Below are 24,846 nucleotides of genomic sequence, written 5' to 3'. Positions count from 1 at the left end.
GGTTACAGATAGATAGATAGATAGATAGATAGATAGATAGATAGATAGATAGATACTTTATTGATCCCCAGGGGAAATTCAAGGTTCAAATAAAAAAAAAAATTGCCATTGGTTAATGTTTTCAATAAAAAGCAACCTATCTACAATGAACAGAGAGAGATTTAGATACAGTATGGTGGGGAAGCAACATAAAAAAGGGCACCAAGCTTCTCGTCAGAGGAACTTGACGTTTTGCTGGACGAGGTGAGCTTGCACAAGGTGACACCGTTTTCCAGCTTTCGGAATAACTTGTGCAACAGCAGCAAAAAAGAGCTATGGAGCAACATGGACTACACAGCGTTTTTGATTTAATGCAAGGACACGTTGGATCGCTGCCATAGGCCTAGTTGGTCGCTCACTGGACACCACCATGCTTACCCATTTATAGATCTTAGCCATTTAGAGGCAAATTCTTTGCCAGCTTTTAATTATCAAAAGTGATTGGCAATTTGAACGCTTTAATGACATTACTAAATAGCCTAGGCTAATTACCACCATATTAGTTCTGATACCAAATAAAGTAAACTTCATAAATAGGCCTGCATCCATTGCGAACATATTTTATTATTAGTCTTAAAATGTCCATACCATAAAATCATCGTTGAGCCACAACATTGTCAACATACTGTCGGCCTACCATAGTTTGACTTGTACTGCGCTGCGCTGATTTCTAAAGACTGCTGCACAGTGGCGGCGACTAGCGTCTTGAGAGCTCAAACAACGCTAAGAGAGAGCTTATGAATGGTCCAGACCAACCTTACGAACGTGTGACTTACAGAAGATATACTTAGCGTACGAACGTGTCGGGAATCGTGCCATAACGTTAAGAGAGAGGTAAAGAAATAGGTTAAGAACCACTTAGCGATAAGAACGTTTTGGGGAACCGGCCCCTGGTCTTTCTGCAGAAACAACAAGTGCCTTGGTGCGCGCACCCCTGCTTTCACTTATTGACTCCCTGCATTTCTACATTGTGACAAAAACTGTCAGTCAGACAGTGAATTTTGGTTTACTAAATTAGCATAATGCGGTAACAAATATCATTTCAATTCTACCTGAAATCTGCTCACTGCAGACGTTATAATGCAGACCCAAGCAGCAGCACAGCCTTGAAAGACGCACACTTTGAATTTGATCAGAGCGGCTCTGGTTCTTCACTGGCTAACTTGATGTGATTGGCTGGATGCCCGTTCAATCAAATCAACAGACCTATTTGTGTCTCTCTGTGTGTGTGTTATGGTAGATACGGTTCCAACTTTTTACGGGAGCGCTTATTTCCATATTTTACTTTCATTTTAATCTGACAAAAAGTGTGGGGGATAGAATCGTGTTCCAGCAAAAGTGTGTACGTTATAACACCCACATCCCCCACGCTTGCTACGCGCCTGGTGCTTAGTAATTAAGCAATATAGCACGAGTGAGAGTGGGGTTGGTCATGGATATTCCCACTGGTGTTGTTCGGCCGTAGCCACGAAGCCGGAGGCTGAGTGGCGCAGGCAACAACATTTGTGTAGTGAAATTTATTCACTCTTTATTTAACATCCTTTTTTTCTGCCTACAAGTTTGTTGATGCCTTTGACGTTAAAGTTGAAGAGCTTAACGTTACCATGGCTCGTTTTTGTCCTGGGCCTCTGATATCCATCCGTGAACGTAGCACTTGTGTTTAACTAAGTAGCAACTGTAGAGTTTAGTGTTACAATATTACGGCATTGCCTGTTAGAAGTATCAGCTCTAACGTTAGCCATGGCTCTAACCGATCAAAATGCATTATCATTACTTTGTAGAAAGACGGACCTTTTCACGCCACTAACTGATGACGAATTGGACCACTTGTCACTAGCGCTCATAGAAACCATCCCAACAGCGGCTACAAAGTGATTCGTTCTTTATTGCAAGGAGATGGTGTACATGTTCCAAGTAAGAATGACAGTACTAGAGCTGCCAGAGCTGCTGTCATAGCCCACCTCACAGATGTTGCAGGCTGTGTGGCTTTAATATGCTGTCAGCTGTTGCTTTTTATGTTAAAACATAACTAATGAATAACGGCAAAATAAAAAAAAATGCATTTGGGTAAAGAAAATGAAAATTCTACTGGTAGCTTGGTAGCTAAAATTGTAGCTTTAATTCTCTTATATTCTATTAGTGGAAGTGCACCATCACATCTAGCCCTCGGATAATGGCGATAAAGTATCTGTGGCCCTCTATTTCAAAGTTGTCCATCGCTGAATTAGTGTTAAGTATGGCCCTCTATTTAAAAGTTGTCCATCCCTGAATTAATGTTAAGTATTGAAATTGAAGTCAATGAGATTAGGCCCTATAACTGTTGAATTAAAGCAACACTAAAGAACTTTTCCTCTGTCGCACGCACACTATTTGTTTATCCAGCAACGGCTTTGCAAATAAAGATGTCTATAGACAAGGTAGAATATGTTGCATGATTTTATGAAAGTACGATGTACTGCGACATCATGCAAGTCAAATTTGTAGTTTCTTATGTCTCATTCCATCGAACTACAGATCCGCTACCCGATCTGGCAAACTTACATAGTGCGGTTATAGCCGATAGAGGGCAGCTACGAGTTGATGAACCACTGAAACATTTTTTTGGACACATTATTTTAAGGTACAAAAAATTCTTTGGTGTTGCTTTAATAAAGCCACAATGTTTTTACACAGCACCCGGATTGTCTATCCTGTTTTGTTTTATATTTGTTTACAGTAGAGCTAGGATTAGTTTACGTTACAATCATGGACTTTAGTATAAGTATAAGCAATGTTCCCTCTATTTTTTTTCAGCACTGAGAAAATAATTTGTTTTCTGAGCGCACATTTCAGCACTGTGAGCAATTTGCAACCACACGGCCTGCCGAAAATGACCATGAGCCTGTGTTAGCCATAGGGAATTCAAAGAGATGCATGCAATATGTCTAAAAAGGTTGATATTTATTCAATATCCTTTATAATGGTTGGACTTGTGGAACATTTTAATGATGGTGTTTTACCAGTCAGTTTAGTTGAACTTGAAGGATCTTCAATAAAGTTTAGAGAGGTAATGACTGGTTCACTGGTTATGACTATATATATATGTATCCAAGGTGTTTAGTCATTTCTCAGCAGGTACAACATTTAAGTGGAACTTCAGTGAAAGAAAAATGCTAATACAGTGTTAAATAGTTAATTGACTATTAAATTGACATGGTGTCATTTTTCCTAAAGGTAGCCTAAACAATTTTATAACTGGAGTGGTTTGCAACAAACTAGACTACAAAACATGTCATTTGAATTTCATTGAGGGAGATTGGCCTATCTGGCTATGTGGCTCATCTTGTCAGGTGCGGTACCTGACGCTTCAGTAACCAACAAGTGTTGGCAACCACTCAAAGGCAAAATAAAGTGTTCCAACCAATAACCGACGAGATGCGCGTTTAGGAGAGTTTCAATTGCATGGGAGGGAGGGGAAGGGAGTAGCAAGCTAGCTCTCTGTTTTGTTTGAACATCAACAGATGTGACGTTTTGTTCAGCCGTAATCACTGATACAGCCTTTAAGCACCATCTGAAGTAAACATACCATTTTGCATGGTCTGCGTAGAACTTGGTAATGGGATCAAGGATGTTTTATGCAGGGCATCCTGAAAGCTGAATGATTCCAGTGATTGATTGGACATGTTGGTGTTAATTGCTACCATCACATTGTCGATTAATAATTTTATTTGTTCAGGGTCGGATTGTGCTCTCTGAATTCGTCTCTCTCGGGATTTATTAGTTTCAGGGAGAATTTGATCGATAGAGTTCCCATGTCTAAGTCTTAATGTTTTCAATGTGTCTACATGGACTTTCTGTGTGTCAGATAATGCTTTAGGTAATCAAGGACTACTTGTTGTTGCAGGCCGGACTACTCCGGCCTGCAACAACACCGGACTCGCCTGCTACTCCTCCCCCGGAAAGAAAGCGTCGGAAGCGGTGTGCGAGGAAGCAGAAGAGGGGCAAGCGCGGAGGCGTCCGGGCCAGGCTAGCGGCCAGCCCAACTCGCCCAGCCATACCATCCATTCTCCTGGCAAATGTACGATCACTGGACAACAAAATGGATTACATACGACTGCTGAGATCAACGAACCGGACAGTAAGTAACTGCTGTGTGCTCGTCTTCACTGAGACTTGGTTAAATGACAACATTCCGGACTCTGCTGTACAACTGGAGCAGCTAGCATGCTATCGAGCAGACAGGGCCATTGTAAAGGGAGGTAAATCACGAGGAGGAGGAATCTGTGTTTACATCCGTGACGAATGGTGCCGGGACACTGTAGTAGTATGCAAACACTGCTCACCACTGGCAGAGTTTATGATCATAAAGTGCCGTCCTTTTTACCTGCCAAGGGAAATTACTGCGATTCTGCTAGTCGCAGTATACATCCCGCCTACCAACAACAACAGCGATAAGAACGCGGCTCTCAGTGAACTGTACCAGGCTGTCAGTGAACAACAGACGGCACACCCAGACGGTTTCACCATCTTCACTGGAGATTTTAACCATGCTGATCTTAAAACTGTACTTCCAAAGCTACACCAGCATGTTGATTTTCCAACAAGGGGAGATAACATCCTGGACCTGGTCTACACTACACACAAAGGAGCATACAAAGCTACCCCCCTCCCCCACATTGGACTTTCAGACCACATAACTGTTATGCTAATGCCCGCATACAGACAAAGGGTAAAAGCAAACAAACCGGTTCGTAAGCAGGTAAAAGTGTGGCCTGAGGGAGCCTCCGATGCTCTTCAAGACTGCTTTGACACAACAGACTGGGAAATGTTTAAGCAGGCAGCCACTTACAACAACCGGACAGACATAGAGGAGTATACAGACACTGTAACCTCTTACATCACCAAGTGCATTGATGATGTGACCCACACAAAAGACATCATCACTCGGGCTAACTGGAAGCCATGGCTGACAGGGGATGTCCTCAGGCTGCTGAGGGCCAGAGACAAAGCCTACAGAGCTGGGGATGAAGCTGGCATGAGAACAGCGAGAGCCAACCTGTCCCATGGCATCAAGGAAGCAAAAAAGGAATACACTCACAAGATAACCACCCACTTCAAAGACAGCAGGAACGCACAAAGCCTATGGCAGGGCATTCAGGCCCTCACGGACTACAAGCCCGCGCCACAGAGCTGTGAGAGCAACATCCCTCTGCTCAACAACCTGAACCGCTTCTTTGCTCGCTTTGAAGCACAAAACAGCACCTGCCCACAGAAGACCCATCCCCCTCTACATGAGCAGCCCCTGTGCCTCTCTGCCGACAGCGTGAAGAGGACACTTGCTGCTATCAACACCCGTAAGGCAACAGGTCCAGACAACATTCCAGGTCGTGCGCTGAAGGACTGCGCAGGGGAGCTTAAGGATGTCTTCACAGACATCTTTAACACTTCCCTGAAGCAAGCCATCGTCCCATCATGTTTCAAAGCTGCCACCATCATACCTGTGCCGAAGAAAACTGCTCCATCCTGCTTCAATGACTACCGCCCTGTGGCACTGACACCCATCATCATGAAGTGCTTTGAGCGGCTTGTCATGTCACATATCAAATCCATTCTCCCCCCCACCCTGGACCCCTTCCAGTTTGCATACCGAGCCAAGCGGTCTACAGAGGATGCAATCTGCTCTGCCCTCCACCCAGCCCTCACCCACCTGGAAAAAAGAGACTCATATGTGAGATTGCTGTTTATAGACTTCAGTTCTGCATTCAACACCATAATACCACAACAACTCATCAGCAAACTTGACAAACTGGGACTCAGCACCTACCTCTGCAACTGGCTACTGGACTTCCTCTGTCAGAGGCCTCAAGTAGTACGTGTTGGCAACAATACCTCAAGCAGCATCACACTGAGCACAGGGGCCCCCCAAGGCTGCGTGCTCAGTCCGCTGCTCTTCACCCTGCTGACGCATGACTGCACTGCAACCTACAGCAACAATCACATAGTGAAATTTGCTGACGACACAACTCTGGTGGGTCTCATCACCAAGGGCGACAAGACCAAATACAGGTTGGAGGTCGACCATCTGACCACGTGGTGCAGGGACAACAACCTCCTGCTGAACGTCAGCAAGACCAAAGAGATTGTTGTTGACTTCCGGAGAGGTCACACCCAACACCTGCCACTGACCATCGACGGTGCTGTGGTGGAGAGAGCGAGCAGCACCAAATTCCTGGGGGTGCACATCAGCGAAGACCTCTCCTGGACCACCAACACTGCATCACTGGCGAAGAGAGCTCAGCGCCGCCTGTACTTCCTGCGGAAACTCAGGCGAGCAAGTGCTCCACCAGCCATCATGACCACATTCTACCGAGGCACCATTGAGAGCATCCTCTCCAGCTGTATCGCTGTGTGGGGCGGAAGCTGCACTGAATACAACAGGAAAGCCCTGCAGCGCATAGTGAACACAGCTGGAAGGATTATTGGTGCTTCACTCCCCTCCCTGAAGGACATTTACACCACCCACCTCACCCGCAAGGCGACCAAAATTGTGAGTGATGCAAGTCACCCCGCTCACAATCTGTTCGATCTACTGCCCTCTGGGAAGAGGTACAGAAGCCTGCGCTCCCGCACTACCAGACTCACCAACAGCTTCATACACCAAGCTGTAAGGATGCTGAACTCTCTCCCTCCTCTCCCCCCTCCACCCTCAGCTACATAACATCCTGGACATTGGACCCACAATGGCCGCGTGCACTACTCCACTTGCACACTTGTACACTTTACAACTTGTTGTTGTTGTCCTGAAAACACAACACATCTGCTGCTCTTACATAACTTGCACCACTATGTCACTTTCTTTCTTACTTAGGTCAAACAGAACTACACAAGCCTTTTATTGGCCTGACTTTGCACTAGTATTTTATTGACTGTCTATGCACAATTTTCAACCAAATTTTGCTGCTCTTATTTTTTTCATTATTATATGTGCCCTCTTATTTACTTACTTTTTTGTTTACTTGAATGTTATGTTTGTCTGTGGACTTAAATTGGTAAAATATGTCTTGTCTTCACCGTGGGATAGTGAGAAACGTAATTTCGATCTCTTTGTATGTCTGGAACATGTGAAGAAATTGACAATAAAGCTGACTTTTGACTCAAGCTTCCACTCAGACCAAGTTTTCCCACGAGCAAACTCTCCTTTCGCTTTTGCCTCCGAGCAGAATTTGCAGATCACGCCACTCCTTTCGTAAATATGTCTGAACGTTTTTTCCTACTGTAATTTAGACTAAGTTCAACATTGCGTAGGCTAGATAATGGTAGCTAGTATCAGTATCAGTCCCCACAGACTGTTGTTATAATCAGCAAAATAATCAGATCCTGATAGATGCTCTAATAATACATTAATTAAATTTAATTAAGAAGCCCTTTAAAAGTATGATGAAAATCTTTTGATACCTATAACCCTGGGGGCTAAGCACCCCATCTTTCGATCCTAGTGACGTTCCTGTGCCATCCTGCTCGAGGCCTCGGCTAACTAGAGAAGGACTCCACCTGCTGGTCATGTACATATTGCAAGGGGCTACTTGCATCACACGTCCATGGTGACCCTGACTGGCCCTGATGATTACTGTGTGCTGATTGCAGGATGTACTGTATTAGTCCAGTCATTTTATGAAAAAAGGTTGAACAAATTGCAACAGAAGCAAACTTAACTGATTTTGTATCCTCAATATGTCCTGAGTAAGGGAAAAAAAGCCCCGAAGAATCCCAATAGGGGAAAGTTTAGAAAAATACCTAAATATACCGTATTCATGCGCCTATTCAGTATTTTTCTCACGCAAACACGAAAAAAAAATAACCTTCACATATCACCTTGAAAGTTGATTACTTACATCAAGACAAACAAAAAATGTATTACAAGTTTTTTGAAATTGTTTGTTAACATGGGCAAACAGGGCATAATGTAATTACGTATAAATTGTATACCACAACGGAGCTAATAGGCAAAGTAAGGTCTGACCCAAAACTAATTGCAACAGAATTTATTTTCACGTTTTTATATTTCAATTGGTGATCTAAACACCATAGTAAAAGACCATGAAAATCCAGTTGGTGGAAATATGTTAAAATGACGGTTGTTTTATGCATTATTCTTCAGCAAATACTGACAAAACTGTAATTAGAATGTTGTAGAATACACATTCTAAAGAATATCTGACCCCATCTAACTTAACATGACATTTTAGAATCTTGCATTGTTGAGGAACATTCTTTTATTTTCAAAGAGTGAATTTATTTGGCTTATTTCAGACTTTGTTGCAAAATTGGTATCTATTTTTACATTTTGGCCCTTTGAATCAATGGAAATGGTTGTTGACTCTTTAAATAGAGCCGGTGTGTTTTTGCATGTAAGTGTTGCACAATGTTCAAGCTGGACAAACACATAGTTAAGCATTATTCAGCCTAGTGGTTTTGGTGTTTAATCTGATTTAGAGGTCACTGAAACATATACAGTATATCACACTAAAGTATCAGTCCATCATTTTCCAAGACTTACAGTAATTAACCTCTTGCCCAGGGGTTGACTAGGGGATAGACTGTCTGTCCAATCAGAGGGGCCTGTATGATGCCCCTTTACTTTGCACAATTTTGTCTAAAACAATAATCAGACAGCACAGTATGTTTATGTTAGTGAATGCAGGAAAATTGTGAAGGCAAAGTTGAAGATAGACATGCTAATGTCCAAATTCGACAGAAGGGTGCAGATGGGATAACTGCAGTTAGCCTGCAAAAAGGTGACTCTATTGTGACTTCTGGCAAAAAGGTGCATGCTATACTAATAAATATAGTTTAAGATTAAAGCAACCATATGTAAGAAATGTATCTCAATTAATCATAAAATGGCCCTGATATGTCACTAGACATTAAGAAATCATGTTCATTTCAAATACTTATATCACTGACAACAGTAATCCGGCCAGGATATTGTCATTTAAAAAGTGAAGTTGCAGCCCTCAACTGATGTTGATGTGTTTTGTCATGTCATGTTGTGTTTTGGCCTGATGCGGCACCCTCCACCTATCTACTAATCACAAAGTCAGTAGTGTTTCGGTATCCGGGTTGGCAACCTCAAGTCAGGGGGGAGGGGGAGGGGATACACCTCTCTACAGTAATTTGAAAGTGATTGCAGTACCAGTTTTGGCCACAATCTTACATATGGTTCCTTTAATAATTAACAATGCATGCCTATGCATGGGTCATGGTTTTACCAAAGTCATAGAACAAAGTCATATAACAGTCAAAACTATACATATATAGACTGGTCTTAGGTATGCTCAGACCCCAGGTACGCCATGCACTAGACCCGTTACAGTTTGCATACCAGGAGAAAGTGGCCGTGGACGATGCCATCACTTATCTTCTACACAGGACACATTCTCACCTAGACAAGGGGAAAAGTGCTGTGAGAATCATGTTCTTTGATTTCTCAAGTGCTTTTAACACCATCCAACCCCTCAGACTGGGAGACAAGCTCTTGCAGATGGGTGTGGACGCTCACCTGGTAACCTGGATTACAGACTACCTGACAGGAGCCTGGTGGAGGACTTTGTGCAATGGTGCAAACTCAATCACCTTCAACTCAACACTTCAAAGACCAAGGAGATGGTGGTGGATTTCCGCAGGTCTAAGCCCGCTCTGCTACCAGTCTCCATTGTGGAGGTGGTAAGCACCTACAAGTATCTGGGTCTCCACCTGGACAATAAACTGGACTGGTCAGCCAACACTGACGCACTCTACAAGAAAGGACAGAGCAGGCTGTACTTCCTGAGGAGGCTGCGGTCCTTCAATGTGTGCAGCAAGCTCCTCAGGATGTTCTACCAGTCTGTTGTGGCCAGCGTCCTCTTCTATGCAGTGGTATGCTGGGGAGGAAGCACAAAGATGTTTTTGAAAGGATTATTATTAGGGCCCGAGCACCGAAGGGCGCAAGGCCCTATTGTTTTTGTAAGGATTATTATTTTTCACTATTATTATTATTGTTATTCCACTTTTTTGCTTTCCTGTTTTTGAGGTGGTTAACATGGTCGAAAACTCTTGAAATTTGGCACACACATCAGGTGTCACGCATCGCAGTTAGGTACAAGAGCTTGACCCTGGGCGTGGCCCAGGGACTTGCTAGCGCCCCCTTAGGTGACTGATCCCGTGGTTGGCAAATATTTTGAGGTGGTTACCCCAGGAAGTGAGGTAATTGAGAATTTGTGCGTTGTGGACATGATCAATTTTAACATACTCCTCCTAGACGGTTGATCCGATTCATGTCAAAGTTGGTATACATGACACCGAGATGTTCCTGATTCTAAATTGTGAAGCCTTTTTTGATATGTTGTAATTTGACAAAATGGCGAAATTGTTAATTTTAATACCGTTCCACACAAACAATAAATGTGTCATAATTCACCATGCATGGCTTGAAATGTTTTAAATTTCACAGGTCATTAAAGACCATGTTAATGATAATATTCACATGCCCATAATGCATGTTTGGCATAGCGCCACCAACTGGCAACAGAAAGAATGACAATTATCCTGATGTCACATGATCAATTTGAACATACTCCTCCTAGACGGTTTGTCAGATTCACTTGAAATTTGGCAAACATTATGCCAAGATGTCACTGATGTTAAATTGTGAATGGATTTTGGAATGTTGTAATATATTTGATATGATTTTAATATCTCACCACATAAACATGGGGCGGTGGTAGTGTAGTGGTTAAGGAGCTGGGCTAGCGTGCAGTAGCCTGAAAGTTGTCGGTTCAATTCCTGGCTTCCACCGTTGTGCCCTTGAGCAAGGCACTTAACCCCAAGTTGCTCCGGGGACAATGTGATCCCTTGTAATATAGCTGACATATGTAAGTCACTTTGGTCAAGAAGTGTCTGCTAAATGTAATGTAATGTAATGTAATAAACAGAAAATGTGTCATAAATCACAGTGCATTGAATGAATGGTCTGAAACTTCTCAGGTTAATAGATATCATGATTATGATGATATCCAGACACCCAATGGGCCTGTCTGGCATAGCGCCACCACCTGGCCAAGTAGGAAATGTGCCAGAAATGGACAATGCCTTAAGTGATTGATCTGAAACTTCATAAAATATTGGATATCATTATGGTGATGATATTCACACATATAATTCACATGCCTAGCATAGCGCCACCATCTGGCCAAACAGGAAACATGCCAGAAATGCTCTATGCTTTGAATGAATGTTCTGAAACTTCTCAGGTTAATAGATATTATAATTATGATGATATCCAGAGACCCTATGGGCCTACCTGGCATAGCGCCACCACCTGGCCAAGCAGGAAAATGTGCCAGAAATTGGTAATGCCTATATTGGTTGATCTGAAACTTTGCAAAATATTGGATATCATTAGTGTGATGATATTCACATGTGTAATTCAAATGCTTAATATACCGCCCCCATATGGCCAAAAAGTGTTTCAGAAATGTTCTTTGCTTAAAATGAATAATCTCAATTTCTCAGGTTAATTTATATTATGATTATGATGACACACAATGGGCCTGCCTTGCATTGCGCCCCCACCTGGCCAAGCAAGTAAATATGCCAGAAAATAACATGCAAAAACAAATAGCACACACATCAAATATGTACATTTTACAAATGCACCACATCAGTGCTTTGTTGGATTCTGAAATGTCACGGGTTGCGGCCCGCAGGTGCTCGGGCCCGCCATTGCCGCTTGCGGCTATATTTAATCTTGAATTTCCCCTTGGGGATCAATAAAGTCTATCTAAATCTATCTATCTATCTATCTATCTATCTATCTATCTATCTATCTAATCAGTGGCGCAAAAAGTGGGTATGCGCTATATGCGGCGCATAGGGGCGCAGCTCCATGGGGGCGCCAAAGCGATGGTAAAAAAAATAAAATAATATATTTGGTATTTTCTATATGTAGCTACTGCTGTCCGTTTCTAAATAATTTCAACATTTTCTCAATGTTCTATAACATTTTAGAAGACTAACAGGCTAGAGTAGGTGCCTTATCTCATAAGATTCCATTATAGAATTTTGACATAGAAGAGGGTGTGGGGGCGTCGTGAGCGCTGGGCGAGCAGATAGGCCTACGAGTAGTGAGTTGCCATCTATGGAAAAATATTGGATACCGCAAAAAAAAGCTGTTGACGACTAAAAATAGAAAAAGAAAGAGGGAAAAGGAGATGGCATGTCAAGGGATGCAACAGCAGTTAAATAAGTGTACGGTGAAAGGCAACAGGTAGGATTTAAAGTGATGACGTCTGTACTTGGAGGCTTGCAAATATGAATGTTAACAGACTAACTAGCGTTTGTTAAGCCTAATGCCAATTGAAACATAGCCTATTCCATTCAGATAGCTAGGTGGCTACCATGCTCATACCGCACTTTTAATGGCCAACTGCAAACAGAAATGTCATGCTAGCAGCAACTCATTACATGTTTCCATATCCTAACAATGAAGGCTCCTTATAATAACTTAATATTGTGTTGTCAATGTGGTGCAAACAAACAAGGCTAGAGTGCCTATCAGCCTTATCCATTGTGCGCAATAGCTGGCAAAAGGACGTTATGAGAACTTTAGACTCTTAAAGTGGCAATGCACCATTTATCAATACTTATCAAGTATAACATCAAGTTAAACATCAAATTGGCAGCATTTCTTTAAAAACATATTCAATAGACACTAATGCACAGTAATAGTGTAAATTATTGGCCTTTTGTTTTGCTTTAGTTGTTTGTGTTTTTTTTTGTTTTTGTTTTTTGGGGGGGGTGGGGGGAGAGGCGCCAATATTGTTGTTGTATACCCCTCAAAAATGGGTTGCTGCGCCCCTGTATCTAATGAGAGACTATGAACTCATGTAAATTCCTGATGATTCATAAGATATAACGGAATGAAGTAAGGCATAAATCATTAATTAATTCATGTACCCTTACCATAAAGTGTTACCGATTCTTGTATGGGTAAAGAAACTTTACCCAGCATTTAGGGTTCCTCAGAAATTGCTCCCAAAGCCGCTTTGTCATGGAACACAAGCCTCTTCTGGGATCTGTGCTGTGATTGCAGTGACTGCAGGTAAACAAACCCTGGGATGTAAGGGTTTTATCCCTCAACACACCCTGGGATGTAAGAGTTTTATCCCTCAACACACCAGTCTCACACACAGCAGGGAGTCCTTTGTTCCGTGTGTAGGTGAGAGTGACTATTGATTGCATGTCATTATCTAAAGGGGGATTTAAGAGACCCATATGCATATTTAAGAATGTGTATCGTAATTTTAGTGACAGGTGCGTGCATAACATGGGGTGTGACATGATCTGTTTCCAAATCACGACGTGTAATCAATATGTCTTTAACTCAATGTGGACAGTGTGGAAGAACAAACGTGTATAGTCTGATGTAAATGTAACACATCTGATACACTCACAGAGACACACTTTGCAGCACGCAAACACACACACACACACACACACACACACACACACACCCACCATGTGCATACTCACATATATTACATGCATGTCATGGGTAAAGGAAGATTGTACTTTACAAGGATACAAGGATACAAGGAAGTTTATTGTCACATGCATATAGTTACTGGAAGTAAGAAATGCAGTGAAATTATGTCTGGTGTCAGCCTATTTGTGCATTTATGGGGGGGGGGGGGGGGGGGGTAAAAAGTGCAGTAGAAGAGGGATTTAGTAGATTAAGTGGCAAGGGCTGCATAAGAAAGGTGGGGGAGGATTGGGATTGGGGGGGGAGGGGGCACCAACAAGGAGCACCCAAGAGCAACATTGTTACCTTATTATCCATAAAAAGAGAAATATTTATAGTTTTAAGGCATTACAACATTGACAAATGTCAAATGTCATATAAGATTAATTCATTATTACACTGTACATAACCATATTTACACATCAGCTGGGACTGTAAGTTGTTCCAGAAAGTAAACTGTCAACCAGGGGTGACCAATCATTTGCAGTTAGAGCACTCAAGCTTTGGAACAGCCTCCCTTATAACATCAGATCCGCACCATCAGTGGCTGTATGTAGCCACATTGCAACCATACAGTATATCCTGAGCTGGATTTGTGATGCTGTGAGTCTTTGTAAGGCAAGGCAAGGCAAGGCAAATTTATGAATGTAGCACATTTCATACATACACAGGGGTATTTCAATGTGCTTTACCTAAACAAAAAGCAAAGAATAATAGTAAATAAATCTATAATATAAATGTGTAAACATAGTTTAAAAAGTGAATTGTATAAAATGGAATAATTAAAATACATAAAGTAGAATAATTAAAAGACATTGAAAGACAGAGTGCATCTGATTAGTTAGCAGAAAGCATCTGAGAACATTTTAGTCTTAAGGCCCATTCACACCAAGAACGATAAAGATAACGATAACTATAAATAAATATTGTTCGATGAATGACGACGTTTACACATAAACTATAACGATAACGACATTCATTAACACATTAACTCATTAACGATCACATTCATTAACACAAGGAGAGACTTTGTTTATCGTTGTTCAGTGTGAACGCTTTTATCGTTATGGTTATAGTTATCATTATCGTTATCGTTCTTGGTGTGAATGGGCCTTTATTGGGGAATTCCAGTGATTTCCAGGCAGCACTAAACTCTAAAGATATGAAAATGGGTTCTCACGAACATGCCCCCAGAGCTGTATTGCTGTAGCTGCCAGCCTTTTCTATGTGAAAAATCACCGGAATTCCTCTTTATGACTGGATTTCCAAACATTATGCATATTGGCAAGGCACAACATAAATAATATTATACACATTCATGCATTTATATCTAATATTTCAGTCTTTCAATAACTGATCATGATCTGCATACTCTGTTTCATTATGGCACAGATCTGCTATGTCTCCTGCCACTTGCTGCAAAACTGCACTCTTGTCTGCAACCACAGTCTTATCTCCAGTCCTCAACATGGCTGTCAAACTGGCCCAGAACAGCTGCCGTTTAGGCTCCTCTTGGGGCCACGGCAAGTAAGTCTGTTGCCTGAGCAAGGATCGCAAGCGCAGGAACTTTCTGGAAAGAGAGTCTGGCGGGATGGGCTCCAGCAGAATCAACACTAGGGAGTCCCTTTGAACACCGATGGCCCGGTGCTGTGCAAAGAACAGCTCGTAGTTGCACCATTCGCTGTGGACGAAGCTCTGTGACAGTACAAACACTGTCTTGTAGCTGCTCTCAACACAGTTGATGATGTTGTCAATGACCCATTCGCCTGGGACAAAATCTCGCTCATGGAGGCACAGTTGGAAATGTGAAGCCTCCAAATGGGGCGCCAATTCAGACTGAACCCACTGTGCATCTTTTACACTATAGGATATGAAGGCGTGATAATTGAAAGTGGAACTTTCCAGACTCCTGTCTTTATTCCGACTCCTCTGTTTAACTCTCAGCCAGATCCATAGCATCTGCACATACCAGGCTCCATCCATGAAATGAAACACAATTCCACAAGAAATCAACACCAACAAGACTACTGTAAAACAAATGGCAAACATGCTCAGTGGGTCACAAGCCACTTGACTGGGATGAAAATCCTTGAGCAGTGTTCCGCTGAGGTGGGTGGGGGAGTAGCAGTTATACGCCGCTGGCCAATCCACCAGCAATGTTTTATTAAAGTCACGCACAAACCAGTAGAGGTTACAGTCACAAACAAATGGATTGTTTGCACCATTAAGTTTCTCCAGCTTCGGCAGTCCTCTGAAAGTCTCAAGCTTGAATGTGCTGATACTGTTGCGGTCCACATGCAGCTCCTCTAGGGCCGGTAACATGAGGTCAGGGGGAAGTTCTCGAATTGCGTTGGAGCCCATGTGGAGCTGCTTGAGGTCCTTCATGGGCTGGAGAGCATCTGTGTTCACACTTGTGATATCCGTGTGGGTCAGATTGAGGCTGACAAAGTGTGGAGAGAGATGATCAAACAGGTGATTCCCAAGGAGGTTCCCACTCAATGAGAGGTTTTTCAGGTGCGAAGGCCAAATCACCTTTGTATGGTCAGGCAGCTCGATGGGGTTGAAACTCAGATCCAAAGTCTCTAGATGTATGAAGAGGAGATTTATGTAGTGAATTATTGTGTTAAGGCTCCTTAACTTGTTATTTCTAACAATAAGCTCTTTCAAACATGAGAGGACATTCAATCTGTTTAATTTTACAAACAAATTATTGCAGGCCAGGTTGTTATTTGAGACATCCAGAGTCTGTAAGGTTGATAAATCACCTATGACACCACGTAAAATATTACCTGGTACACTCAGTCCAGTTTCCAGGAATTCCGCTTTTACTAAACCCTGAAATAGTGATAGATTCACATACGCGTGCATCGGACTGTATTGATAGTGGTGAATAGTGTTTAGAGTCACAACTCGCAGATTGCCAATTTTACTGAGGTCAGGGACAGAGAGGATTTCAAGGCCCTTCGAGTCTTCTTTAAATGAACAATTCAGAAACGATAAAGTCTGCAGTGGAGACTGGATGATGTTGACCAGAGCCTGTGAGAGTAGTGAGCTGGTTAACCACGTGTCCTTCAGAGTAAGGTGACGGAGCTTCCCCAGGTTTCTGAGATCATCTGTGAGATTAGCTGAGATCATCTGTGAGATTAGCTGAGACATCGCAGAACTCTGGGAGAAATTTCTCAATGTTTAGTGTCTCCACAGTAGACGTCTGCAGGTCTAAGAGAACCTCTTCAAATAGCTTTTGGTGTTTTGCAGAAATTGATCTGAAGTGTTAATGATTTTAGCCCTGAAAGATAACCCAGAAAGTCTGTGTGGAAATGCGTAAGGTCATTCCCAGCTTGAAGAGCTAGCTCCCGCAGTGGGGAACGTGTGAGAGGTTTCAAGTCGAACTTGTTCATCCGTGACACTTGTGGGCCCCCCAGAGAAAGGGAAGAGAGACTCTGTAGATGCTGAAAGGACTGACCCAAGGGGAAAGATTCATAGAGGTTTTCAGAAAGGTAAAAAATTCTGAGTTTGGGCAGTCCTTGTATTTCAGGGATCGCGGAGAGCATGTTGAAGGAGAGGTCCAATTCCTGCAGGTGAAGGTTTCCTTGGAATGCTGCCAGCGAGATCGAGATCAGGCCACAATTGGACATTTTAAAGATGCATAAGGCTGACAAGCTGGCCAGGTCTGTTGACGTGAGTGTGGAGATGGTGTTGAAGGAGAGATCCAAATCCTGGGTGTTTCTTGGCAGGTTTGAAGGCATGCTGGTAAGATTTTGGTCGGAGAGATCTATTCGATCTTTATCAGGCATGATGCATGTGCCAGCTGCTTCCTTCATCCACACAGACGCAATAAGCAAGAAGGACAACAGCAGAGAAGACAGGAGGGAAACATCCATCCTGGAACAAAAGGTGAAGAGAGTATGGATAAGAATTTAGTAAAAGTCAACATTAAATAGGAAGGGCCTACTGGGTTCAGAGTTGTATAATGTCAAATGAGTGCCCTTGCTCCACTGATGGGCAGGTCTGCCATGGTCCTCATGGTACAAAACAAAAAAAGATATGAAAATAGGTTTCATAAGGGGGTTAATGGATTCTAGATTTTCAATATCAGATTGACTTTGTTAATCCTTGGATGCAATCAAATGATCAGCCTCTAATGTTCCGTTTAAATATTCAATATCCATTGTAGTAGTAGCAGCAGACATATAAACATTTCTGACATTTAAACAATCAACAGTACAAGTAGCAATGTAATTCTATTTCATCTATTTCAAATGTTGTTTTATGAGTCATGATACATTAATAACTGTCCTAGTAATGCACAACACATAACATTACTCACAATACCTTATCAATCACAAGGTTTCAAAAATGAAGACTTCAGACCTCAGGGAAATCTCAGTGTATCGTCCTGAAGGATAGATTGTTATAAAATACAAGTAGGCTGTCTTTCTTGATACCTCTCCTACCTGTATTTTACATATTGTTTGTCTGACAAACAAGTACGTCTCACCTTCAACATCTTTCTCTACAACTGCTATTTCATCATCATCAGCTACACACCTCTACTTGTATATGCACCTGACAGGGCATTGGACAAACACAACAAAGGTTAGTGGTCATATTTTTTTGTAAGGGCCGCCTACATTCATTGTGTCAGTCAGAGGTTCCTGAAATAATTACAAAAAAGGCAATACTGATGTATAACTCTGTTTCTAGTTCCTTAATTAATATCAATAGGCCTATTTACTCACAGTTCCCTCTTTAACTGAACCTAAACAATCTAATCCTTGTATCAGAATGTTCTTGGTGCACATGCATGATCAGAATTACAAGCATGTCACCACACTTGTCTTTTGCAAACCTCACCCATTTAAGTAAATAGATGTCTGCTTACACTGTTACCTGCTAGCCTGCACCTTGAACTTGTGGGGCACACCACGGGTTGAATGCTTGTTTTGCTCACAGTTCCCATTTGGTTGGCAAACAGACTACACATACCTTACCGTATGCATGAGAGACTCACTCATCCTGAAATGAAAAACAGTCCAACCCAACTCCTCGATGAGCATTTGTTCTTTGTAAAGTAACCACAGAGACACTGGGCATGGAAAGTAAACTGTAGAAGCTGTAAAGAGGATGAAAAGCAAATATGGGCAGCGTTTTGTGCTCAGAACATAAGTATTTATTTTCTTAAATGAAAAGAAAAACATGCAGGGGTAAACATGCAGGGGTAAAATGTCTGGATGTTCAACCTGTGAATCTGTACAAAACACACACACACACACACACACAAGTCTCGAATAGTGAGTAGAGGAGAGGAGAGGAGTAGAGGAGAGGAGAAGAGAGGAGAGGAGGAGTGGAGAGGAGAGGAGAGGAGAAGAGAGGAGAGGAGAGGAGAGTAGAGTAGAGGAGAGGAGAGGAGAGTAGAGTAGAGTAGAGGAGAGGAGAGTAGAGTAGAGGAGAGGAGAGTAGAGGAGAGGAGAGGAGAGGAGAGTAGAGGAGAGGAGAGGAGAGGAGAGTAGAGTAGAGTAGAGTAGAGAGTAGAGGAGAGGAGAGGGATAAGCTGGTGCTGGTGGGAGTAGGACGCCCCCTAGGGGCTTGCGGAGGCACTGCCTGTTTCACACCCACAAACACACACACACACACAAATGTTGTGTGCCTGGAGTGTGGCGCAGCACTTAATTTTATGTAACTTGGGCTAAGATATTTATGTCTGTAACATTCATGATATATTAGCCTTCATTCGAATCCACAAAAAAAGACTGTCTGTTAAGGCCCCAACAACCACGGTAATGTAGCATGACCTTCCGTTTTCTGTTAGACATTTCTCCTGATACCTTTTGCCTTTACTGAGTGAGATATTGCGCAACACGGACATATAGGAATGTGGATAGAACAGTATAGTTCTTTTAACCTTTGGTGGATTTACTGGTTTATCAAGAAGAGGGGATACTGTGTTTGGGAGATGAAATGCCGCAAAACTCAGCAGATGTTCTTATTATGAAATTGAAAAATTCACCTCAGGTATGCCAGGCCTGCTAACCCATAATACACTATTTGAAGTCTTATTTTTAAAAATATCTTTTTAAAATGTCTATCATTGTACAACTAATATGCATTTTTTAATCACTATAGTCTTATCATGTGAGCACAAAGAGGATTTACATTTTAACTGTCCAGCTGTTGACTTGGCAAATGATGGGCAATCGGATGGCACTGAATGTCAAACATTGTCCTGGAGTCCATCAGGACACAACAGCAGACGATTCTTGGATGTTCCACTGGTGTTGTGCCATGCTGGCCCATGTGGGGTTCATGTCCTGGGCCAGCGGCTGCATCTCTCCATAAACCCGGATGAGGGGGGATCCCCCAGTGTCCATAGTCAGTTCATATCACTGCCAGAGCTGCTGCTGGTGGGCCCTGCATCCAGAGGGGCACTGCCCCAAGGACCCTGCGTGTGCTGGGGTGGATATGAGGTTGCTGACCCTTCAGTTTAGGCCAGTGTAGTGCTCAACCAGGAAGTGGCCAATGCTGCTCCCTACCCTGTAGCTGTTTTGCTAGATGCCTTTTAAAGTGATTTTGTGAATGTCATTTTTCTTACCTTTTGTTTCACATCTGCATGAGTCTGTGTATCCCATAATACACACACAGTGTCTCTACTTTTGTTCTATTATCAGTGGGTGCTCCTACTGTAGCTACTGATTTCTTCCCACACTAAAGTATAAATCACATAATGAACAGGGACTCATTGATTAGTAGTTTAGAACCCCCCCCCCCCCCCCCTTTGGCCACTATTCCCTGACTTCGTGTTATGAGGATGACGGTTTTGTTTGTTTGTTTGTTTTTTGTTTTGTCTTTGTGTTTACTAAAAATTGATTAGTAGTTTAGTTTAGTTTGATAGTTTGTCTTATTGTCCTGGGGAGAATCCTCCTGCTGTAGGAATGTGTGCATCATAATATTCTTTTTTTCTCTTTTCACAGCTACACGCCCTTCCATAATGAAATTATATATTTACTGGTTAAACAAACAACTCAACAAGGGGTTTTTTTAGCAAGTGAACTAAAATGTACCCTTTGCAGGAAGAGCTCAAGGTCAGACTGCAGCCTTTCCATTACAAATTGAAGGTCTTCAATGAAGCTAAACTGGCCTGTGATGAAACTGTGAAACATATTAAGGTAGTGCATTGAACATTTTGATTATTTGCATGCCCTTTAGTAATTGAGTCCTATGAAATAAGATGTCTGATTATGGAAAATGTCGAATGAGTCTGTAATGTTGGAACCTTTAACAATAACCTGCTTTACGGGATGTGGCTTTACAGACTCAGTCCCAACACACAGAGAAGCAGATCAAGGAGGAGTTTGAGAAGCTTCACCAGTTTCTACGAGATGGAGAGGCAGCCAGGATAGCTGCACTGAGGGAGGAAGAGGAGCAGAAGAGTCAGATGATGAAGGAGAAGATTGAGAAGATGAGCAGAGAGATCTCATCTCTTTCAGACACAATCAGAGCCATAGAACAGGATATGGGAGCTGATGACGTCACATGAACGGTTTCGAAACAGACATATATTGTAATATATACTGTACTAGACTGTAATATATAGACATATATTGTATTGCTGGAGAGTATAATCAGTGCATGAATAACTATTTGGTACAGGGCTTTGCATGATGCCTGACTATATGTGCTAGTGATCATTATAGCACTCATATTACACAGCTCTTCATTATGTTGCAGAATGCTCCATTCACTTGAATGGGCCTTCCCAACGTTCGGTGGTCTGCTATTTCTCGATAACAGACCGTTGCTGAGTATAACAGACTGCTGCCAAGGAAAATGGGCTTTGTGCTTCTAATTCACGTCTTTCATATCACTCCCGCAAGTAGTCCGGTTACTTCTTGCAGTGGAACTTCATTCAAAAGTGAAAGTAGCTGTGTTCTAAAGAATGTTTGATTCAAGTTCAGCGTGTGTTGTTGTGAACTAGTGAACTAGTGTGTTTCTGCAAAAGCCACGATGAAACGGTAACAAATAAATGAAAAGAGTCATATTGTGTGAAGTTCATTTTTTCATTTTTCAAGTAGCCGTGTAATAAGCGGGATAATGCGTAGAACGCTGGTCATTATTGGAAAATAAGTCCCTTCAGGAAGAACCAAGACCCCTCCGCTGGAGTGACGGGGTCTGGTTCGCCCTGTCGGGACTGATTTTCCTATAATGACCAGCGTTCTATACATTACGTCTTACATATATTTCAGTTTCATTTCATTTCAACACGTCAACTATATTCATATTATACATTCATTATCTTCTGCTGTAGCCTACTGATTGGATGTTGAATTTGTCAATCCTGAATTACAAGTTTGTATTTACAAATAATGCTATTTATGGTTTGATTTAAAGACGTCTGAATGCAAAGCATAATTTCAAAGTTGACATGATTCCTCCCACTAAGTTGGTTGTGTTGTATAGAGGAACCTCCAAGTCTCAGGAAAATGTTTAATTTCGCCCATCTTTCCTTGACAGAGCTACAAGAGCACAGTGGAAAGGTGAGTGATCTGCCTCCTGTCTCTCTCTCTTCTCTGTGGTTCTGAACCCAAACCCACAGCAGCACTGACTCCTGAATGTTATTCCAGAGCCCAGTGCACACGGCAGGATCCAGAGAGGGTTTCAGGAGCTCTGATCAATGTGGCAAAGCACCTGGGCAACCTGAAGTTCAGAGTCAATATAGTAAGGACTAAAACACACAAAGAGAAACAGAGAGAGAGAGAGAGAGTCTGTAATGTATCTGTATGGTGTATTTCTCTCTCTGCAGCTCCTGTGGTTCTGGATCCCAACACTGCAGTTCTCGTCTCATCCTGTTTGAGGAGCTGGTCAGTGTAAGACTTAGTGATGAGGAGCAGCAGCTTCCTGATAACCCAGAGAGGTTTGATCACTATCAGAGTGTCCTGGGCTCTGAGGGCTTTAACTCAGGGACTCACTGCTGGGATGTGGAGGTTGGGGACATGGTGGCATGTGGGTGTGATGGAAGAGTCCCTTCAGAGGAAGGGTTACTATTTCTCTGAGATTGAAAGTTGGTTTGTGGAGTATGATGAAGATGAAGAGTACACCACAGCCCTCCAGCGCGTGCTCCACCTCATGCCTCCACTCCCATCACAGCATGTGCTACACCACAGCCCTCCAGCGCGTGCTCCACCTCATGCCTCCACCCCCATCACAGCATGTGCTACACCACAGCCCTCCAGCGCGTGCTCCACCTCATGCCTCCACCCCCATCACAGCATGTGCTACACCACAGCCCTCCAGCGCGTGCTCCACCTCATGCCTCCACTCCCATCACAGCATGTGCTACACCACAGCCCTCCAGCGCGTGCTCCACCTCATGCCTCCACCCCCATCACAGCATGTGCTACACCACAGCCCTCCAGCGCGTGCTCCACCTCATGCCTCCACCCCCATCACAGCATGTGCTCCACCTCATGCCTCCACCCCCATCACAGCATGTGCTACACCACAGCCCTCCACTCTTCTCACAGTGGAACAGAAACTCCAGAGGATCAGAGTGCAGCTGGACTGGGACAGAGGAGAGCTGTCATTCTCTGACCCTGATAATAACACACAACTACACACTCTCACACACACTTTCACTGAGAGAGTGTCTCCATACTTGAATATTGGCTGTGGTTTCTCTCCTCTGAGGATCTTACTAGTGCACACTTCAGTAACAGTACAGCACAATTACGTCAGGTCACAAAATATGTCAAAAAATACATACAAATACAAAACCTGGACAATACACACACACACACACACACACACATACAGTGGGCATCACTTTCAAATGACCACTTCATTCGCGCATTACGAGGCGTGAAGCTGCATAAACATAATTGTTGCCGAGAGTAATCCCAGCCTACGAACTCAATAACAAAATAAATCATGCATAATTAAACATTACCTCGATTTAGGCTACTTGGGTATGGCTTAAGGCTTGACTACACGGTGGTAACGAAAATCGAAATTTGCTGTCTACATTATTGTCATGTTTGAACGGGCACTGCACTAGTACCACAAACATTGGCAGTAATGCCATAGGGCACTGTACACACACAAGCATACACACACACACGCAAACACATATGAAACACATGTAAACACACACATAAATAAAGAAAGATGGAACATATATTACTCAGAATAAAATATTAATAGATAGATTGATAGACATGTATTGATCCTTTTGAAAATTCATCTTGCACCACAGATCGTCAGATAGACAGGCAACAGACGACAGGACAACTTAACCCTCCAACAACCCCACACAACAAACATACACCATGTTTCTCTATGTTATCGTATAGTAAAGTGCAATATCATCAGTGATATTTTAATATTATACCAAAGTGCAGTATTATCACACAGAAAGGATCAAATTATTTTCCCTAGCTTATTCAGCAGTGTAATACTGGTAGGAATGAATGATTTGCGAGGCTGGTTGGTTTGGAAGGACAGCACCCTTCTGCCTGATGCAGCACCTGATACGCCTGGAATAGGGGATGGAACCTGTCACACATTAAAGGTCTCATCTCATCGTTTTTTCATTAATTTTGCAGTGGTCTGTAGTATTGATGAATGCCCTGTGAGCCGGTTTTGGTGAAAAAAATGCTGTCCTGCGTCTGTTTCATGCTGTTCTAGTTTGGTGGGGAAGGTGGGCGGGGAGGAACGACTGGATTTCGCCTCTAGTCATGAATATTAATGACATGCTAATGAATTCACCTCTGATTGGCTAACAGTACTGTGACGCTTCCTCCAGTGCGTCCTCATCCGATTCTGCCTGTGCTATGCTCCATATTCAACTTTACAGTGCTAAAACCTGGCTAAAACTCGAGTCAAAACTGTTGCACAAAATGTCTTCGGAGATACAACTTCATGTGTTTGATCCTAGTGTTCGAGTAGGAAGAAGAACCGCTTCCTGATCGTTTGTCGGTGAACGTTGGTTTAATAGAATGGTAACAATAGCCTGTCAGCTTAAAATTTCTCCTAAAAGAGGTAAACGTTTGTGACAATCGTCATCTTGCTTTCAAGTAATAAACAGTTGGAAACGTTTTAAAATAAAGACCTATTTCTTTACACAGTCAAAAGTCTTTGCAATCTTCCTAGTAGATATTTTACTTCACAACACAGGTAAGCACCCTAAATGCAGTTCAGCCACTGACCTAGCCTGCTAATGCTATCGGAATAGCTAGATAGTTATGGTTTGAATTCCATGATACTATCATTGAAAGACC

At 42.6% G+C, this 24,846-nt stretch overlaps 1 protein-coding gene across 1 annotated transcript; it reads right to left on the bottom strand.

Annotated features, from left to right (window-relative positions):
- Nucleotides 1-14,660: 14,660 nt before the first annotated feature.
- LOC121697362 (toll-like receptor 6) lies at nt 14,661-16,732 on the bottom strand. The gene is made up of 2 exons (XM_042078860.1): nt 16,507-16,732; nt 14,661-16,236 (listed from the first exon to the last, which is right to left on the bottom strand). The coding sequence occupies exons 1-2, from the start codon at nt 16,730-16,732 to the stop codon at nt 14,915-14,917; spliced, it is 1,548 nt and encodes a 515-aa protein (XP_041934794.1). The 3' UTR covers nt 14,661-14,914.
- Nucleotides 16,733-24,846: the final 8,114 nt, after the last annotated feature.

Source organism: Alosa sapidissima, chromosome 2 (assembly GCF_018492685.1).
Source record: "Alosa sapidissima isolate fAloSap1 chromosome 2, fAloSap1.pri, whole genome shotgun sequence".
Taxonomy (NCBI): Eukaryota; Metazoa; Chordata; class Actinopteri; order Clupeiformes; family Clupeidae; genus Alosa; species Alosa sapidissima.
Note: the sequence above shows the minus strand (reverse complement) of the source record. Positions and strands in the feature narration are given on the sequence as shown.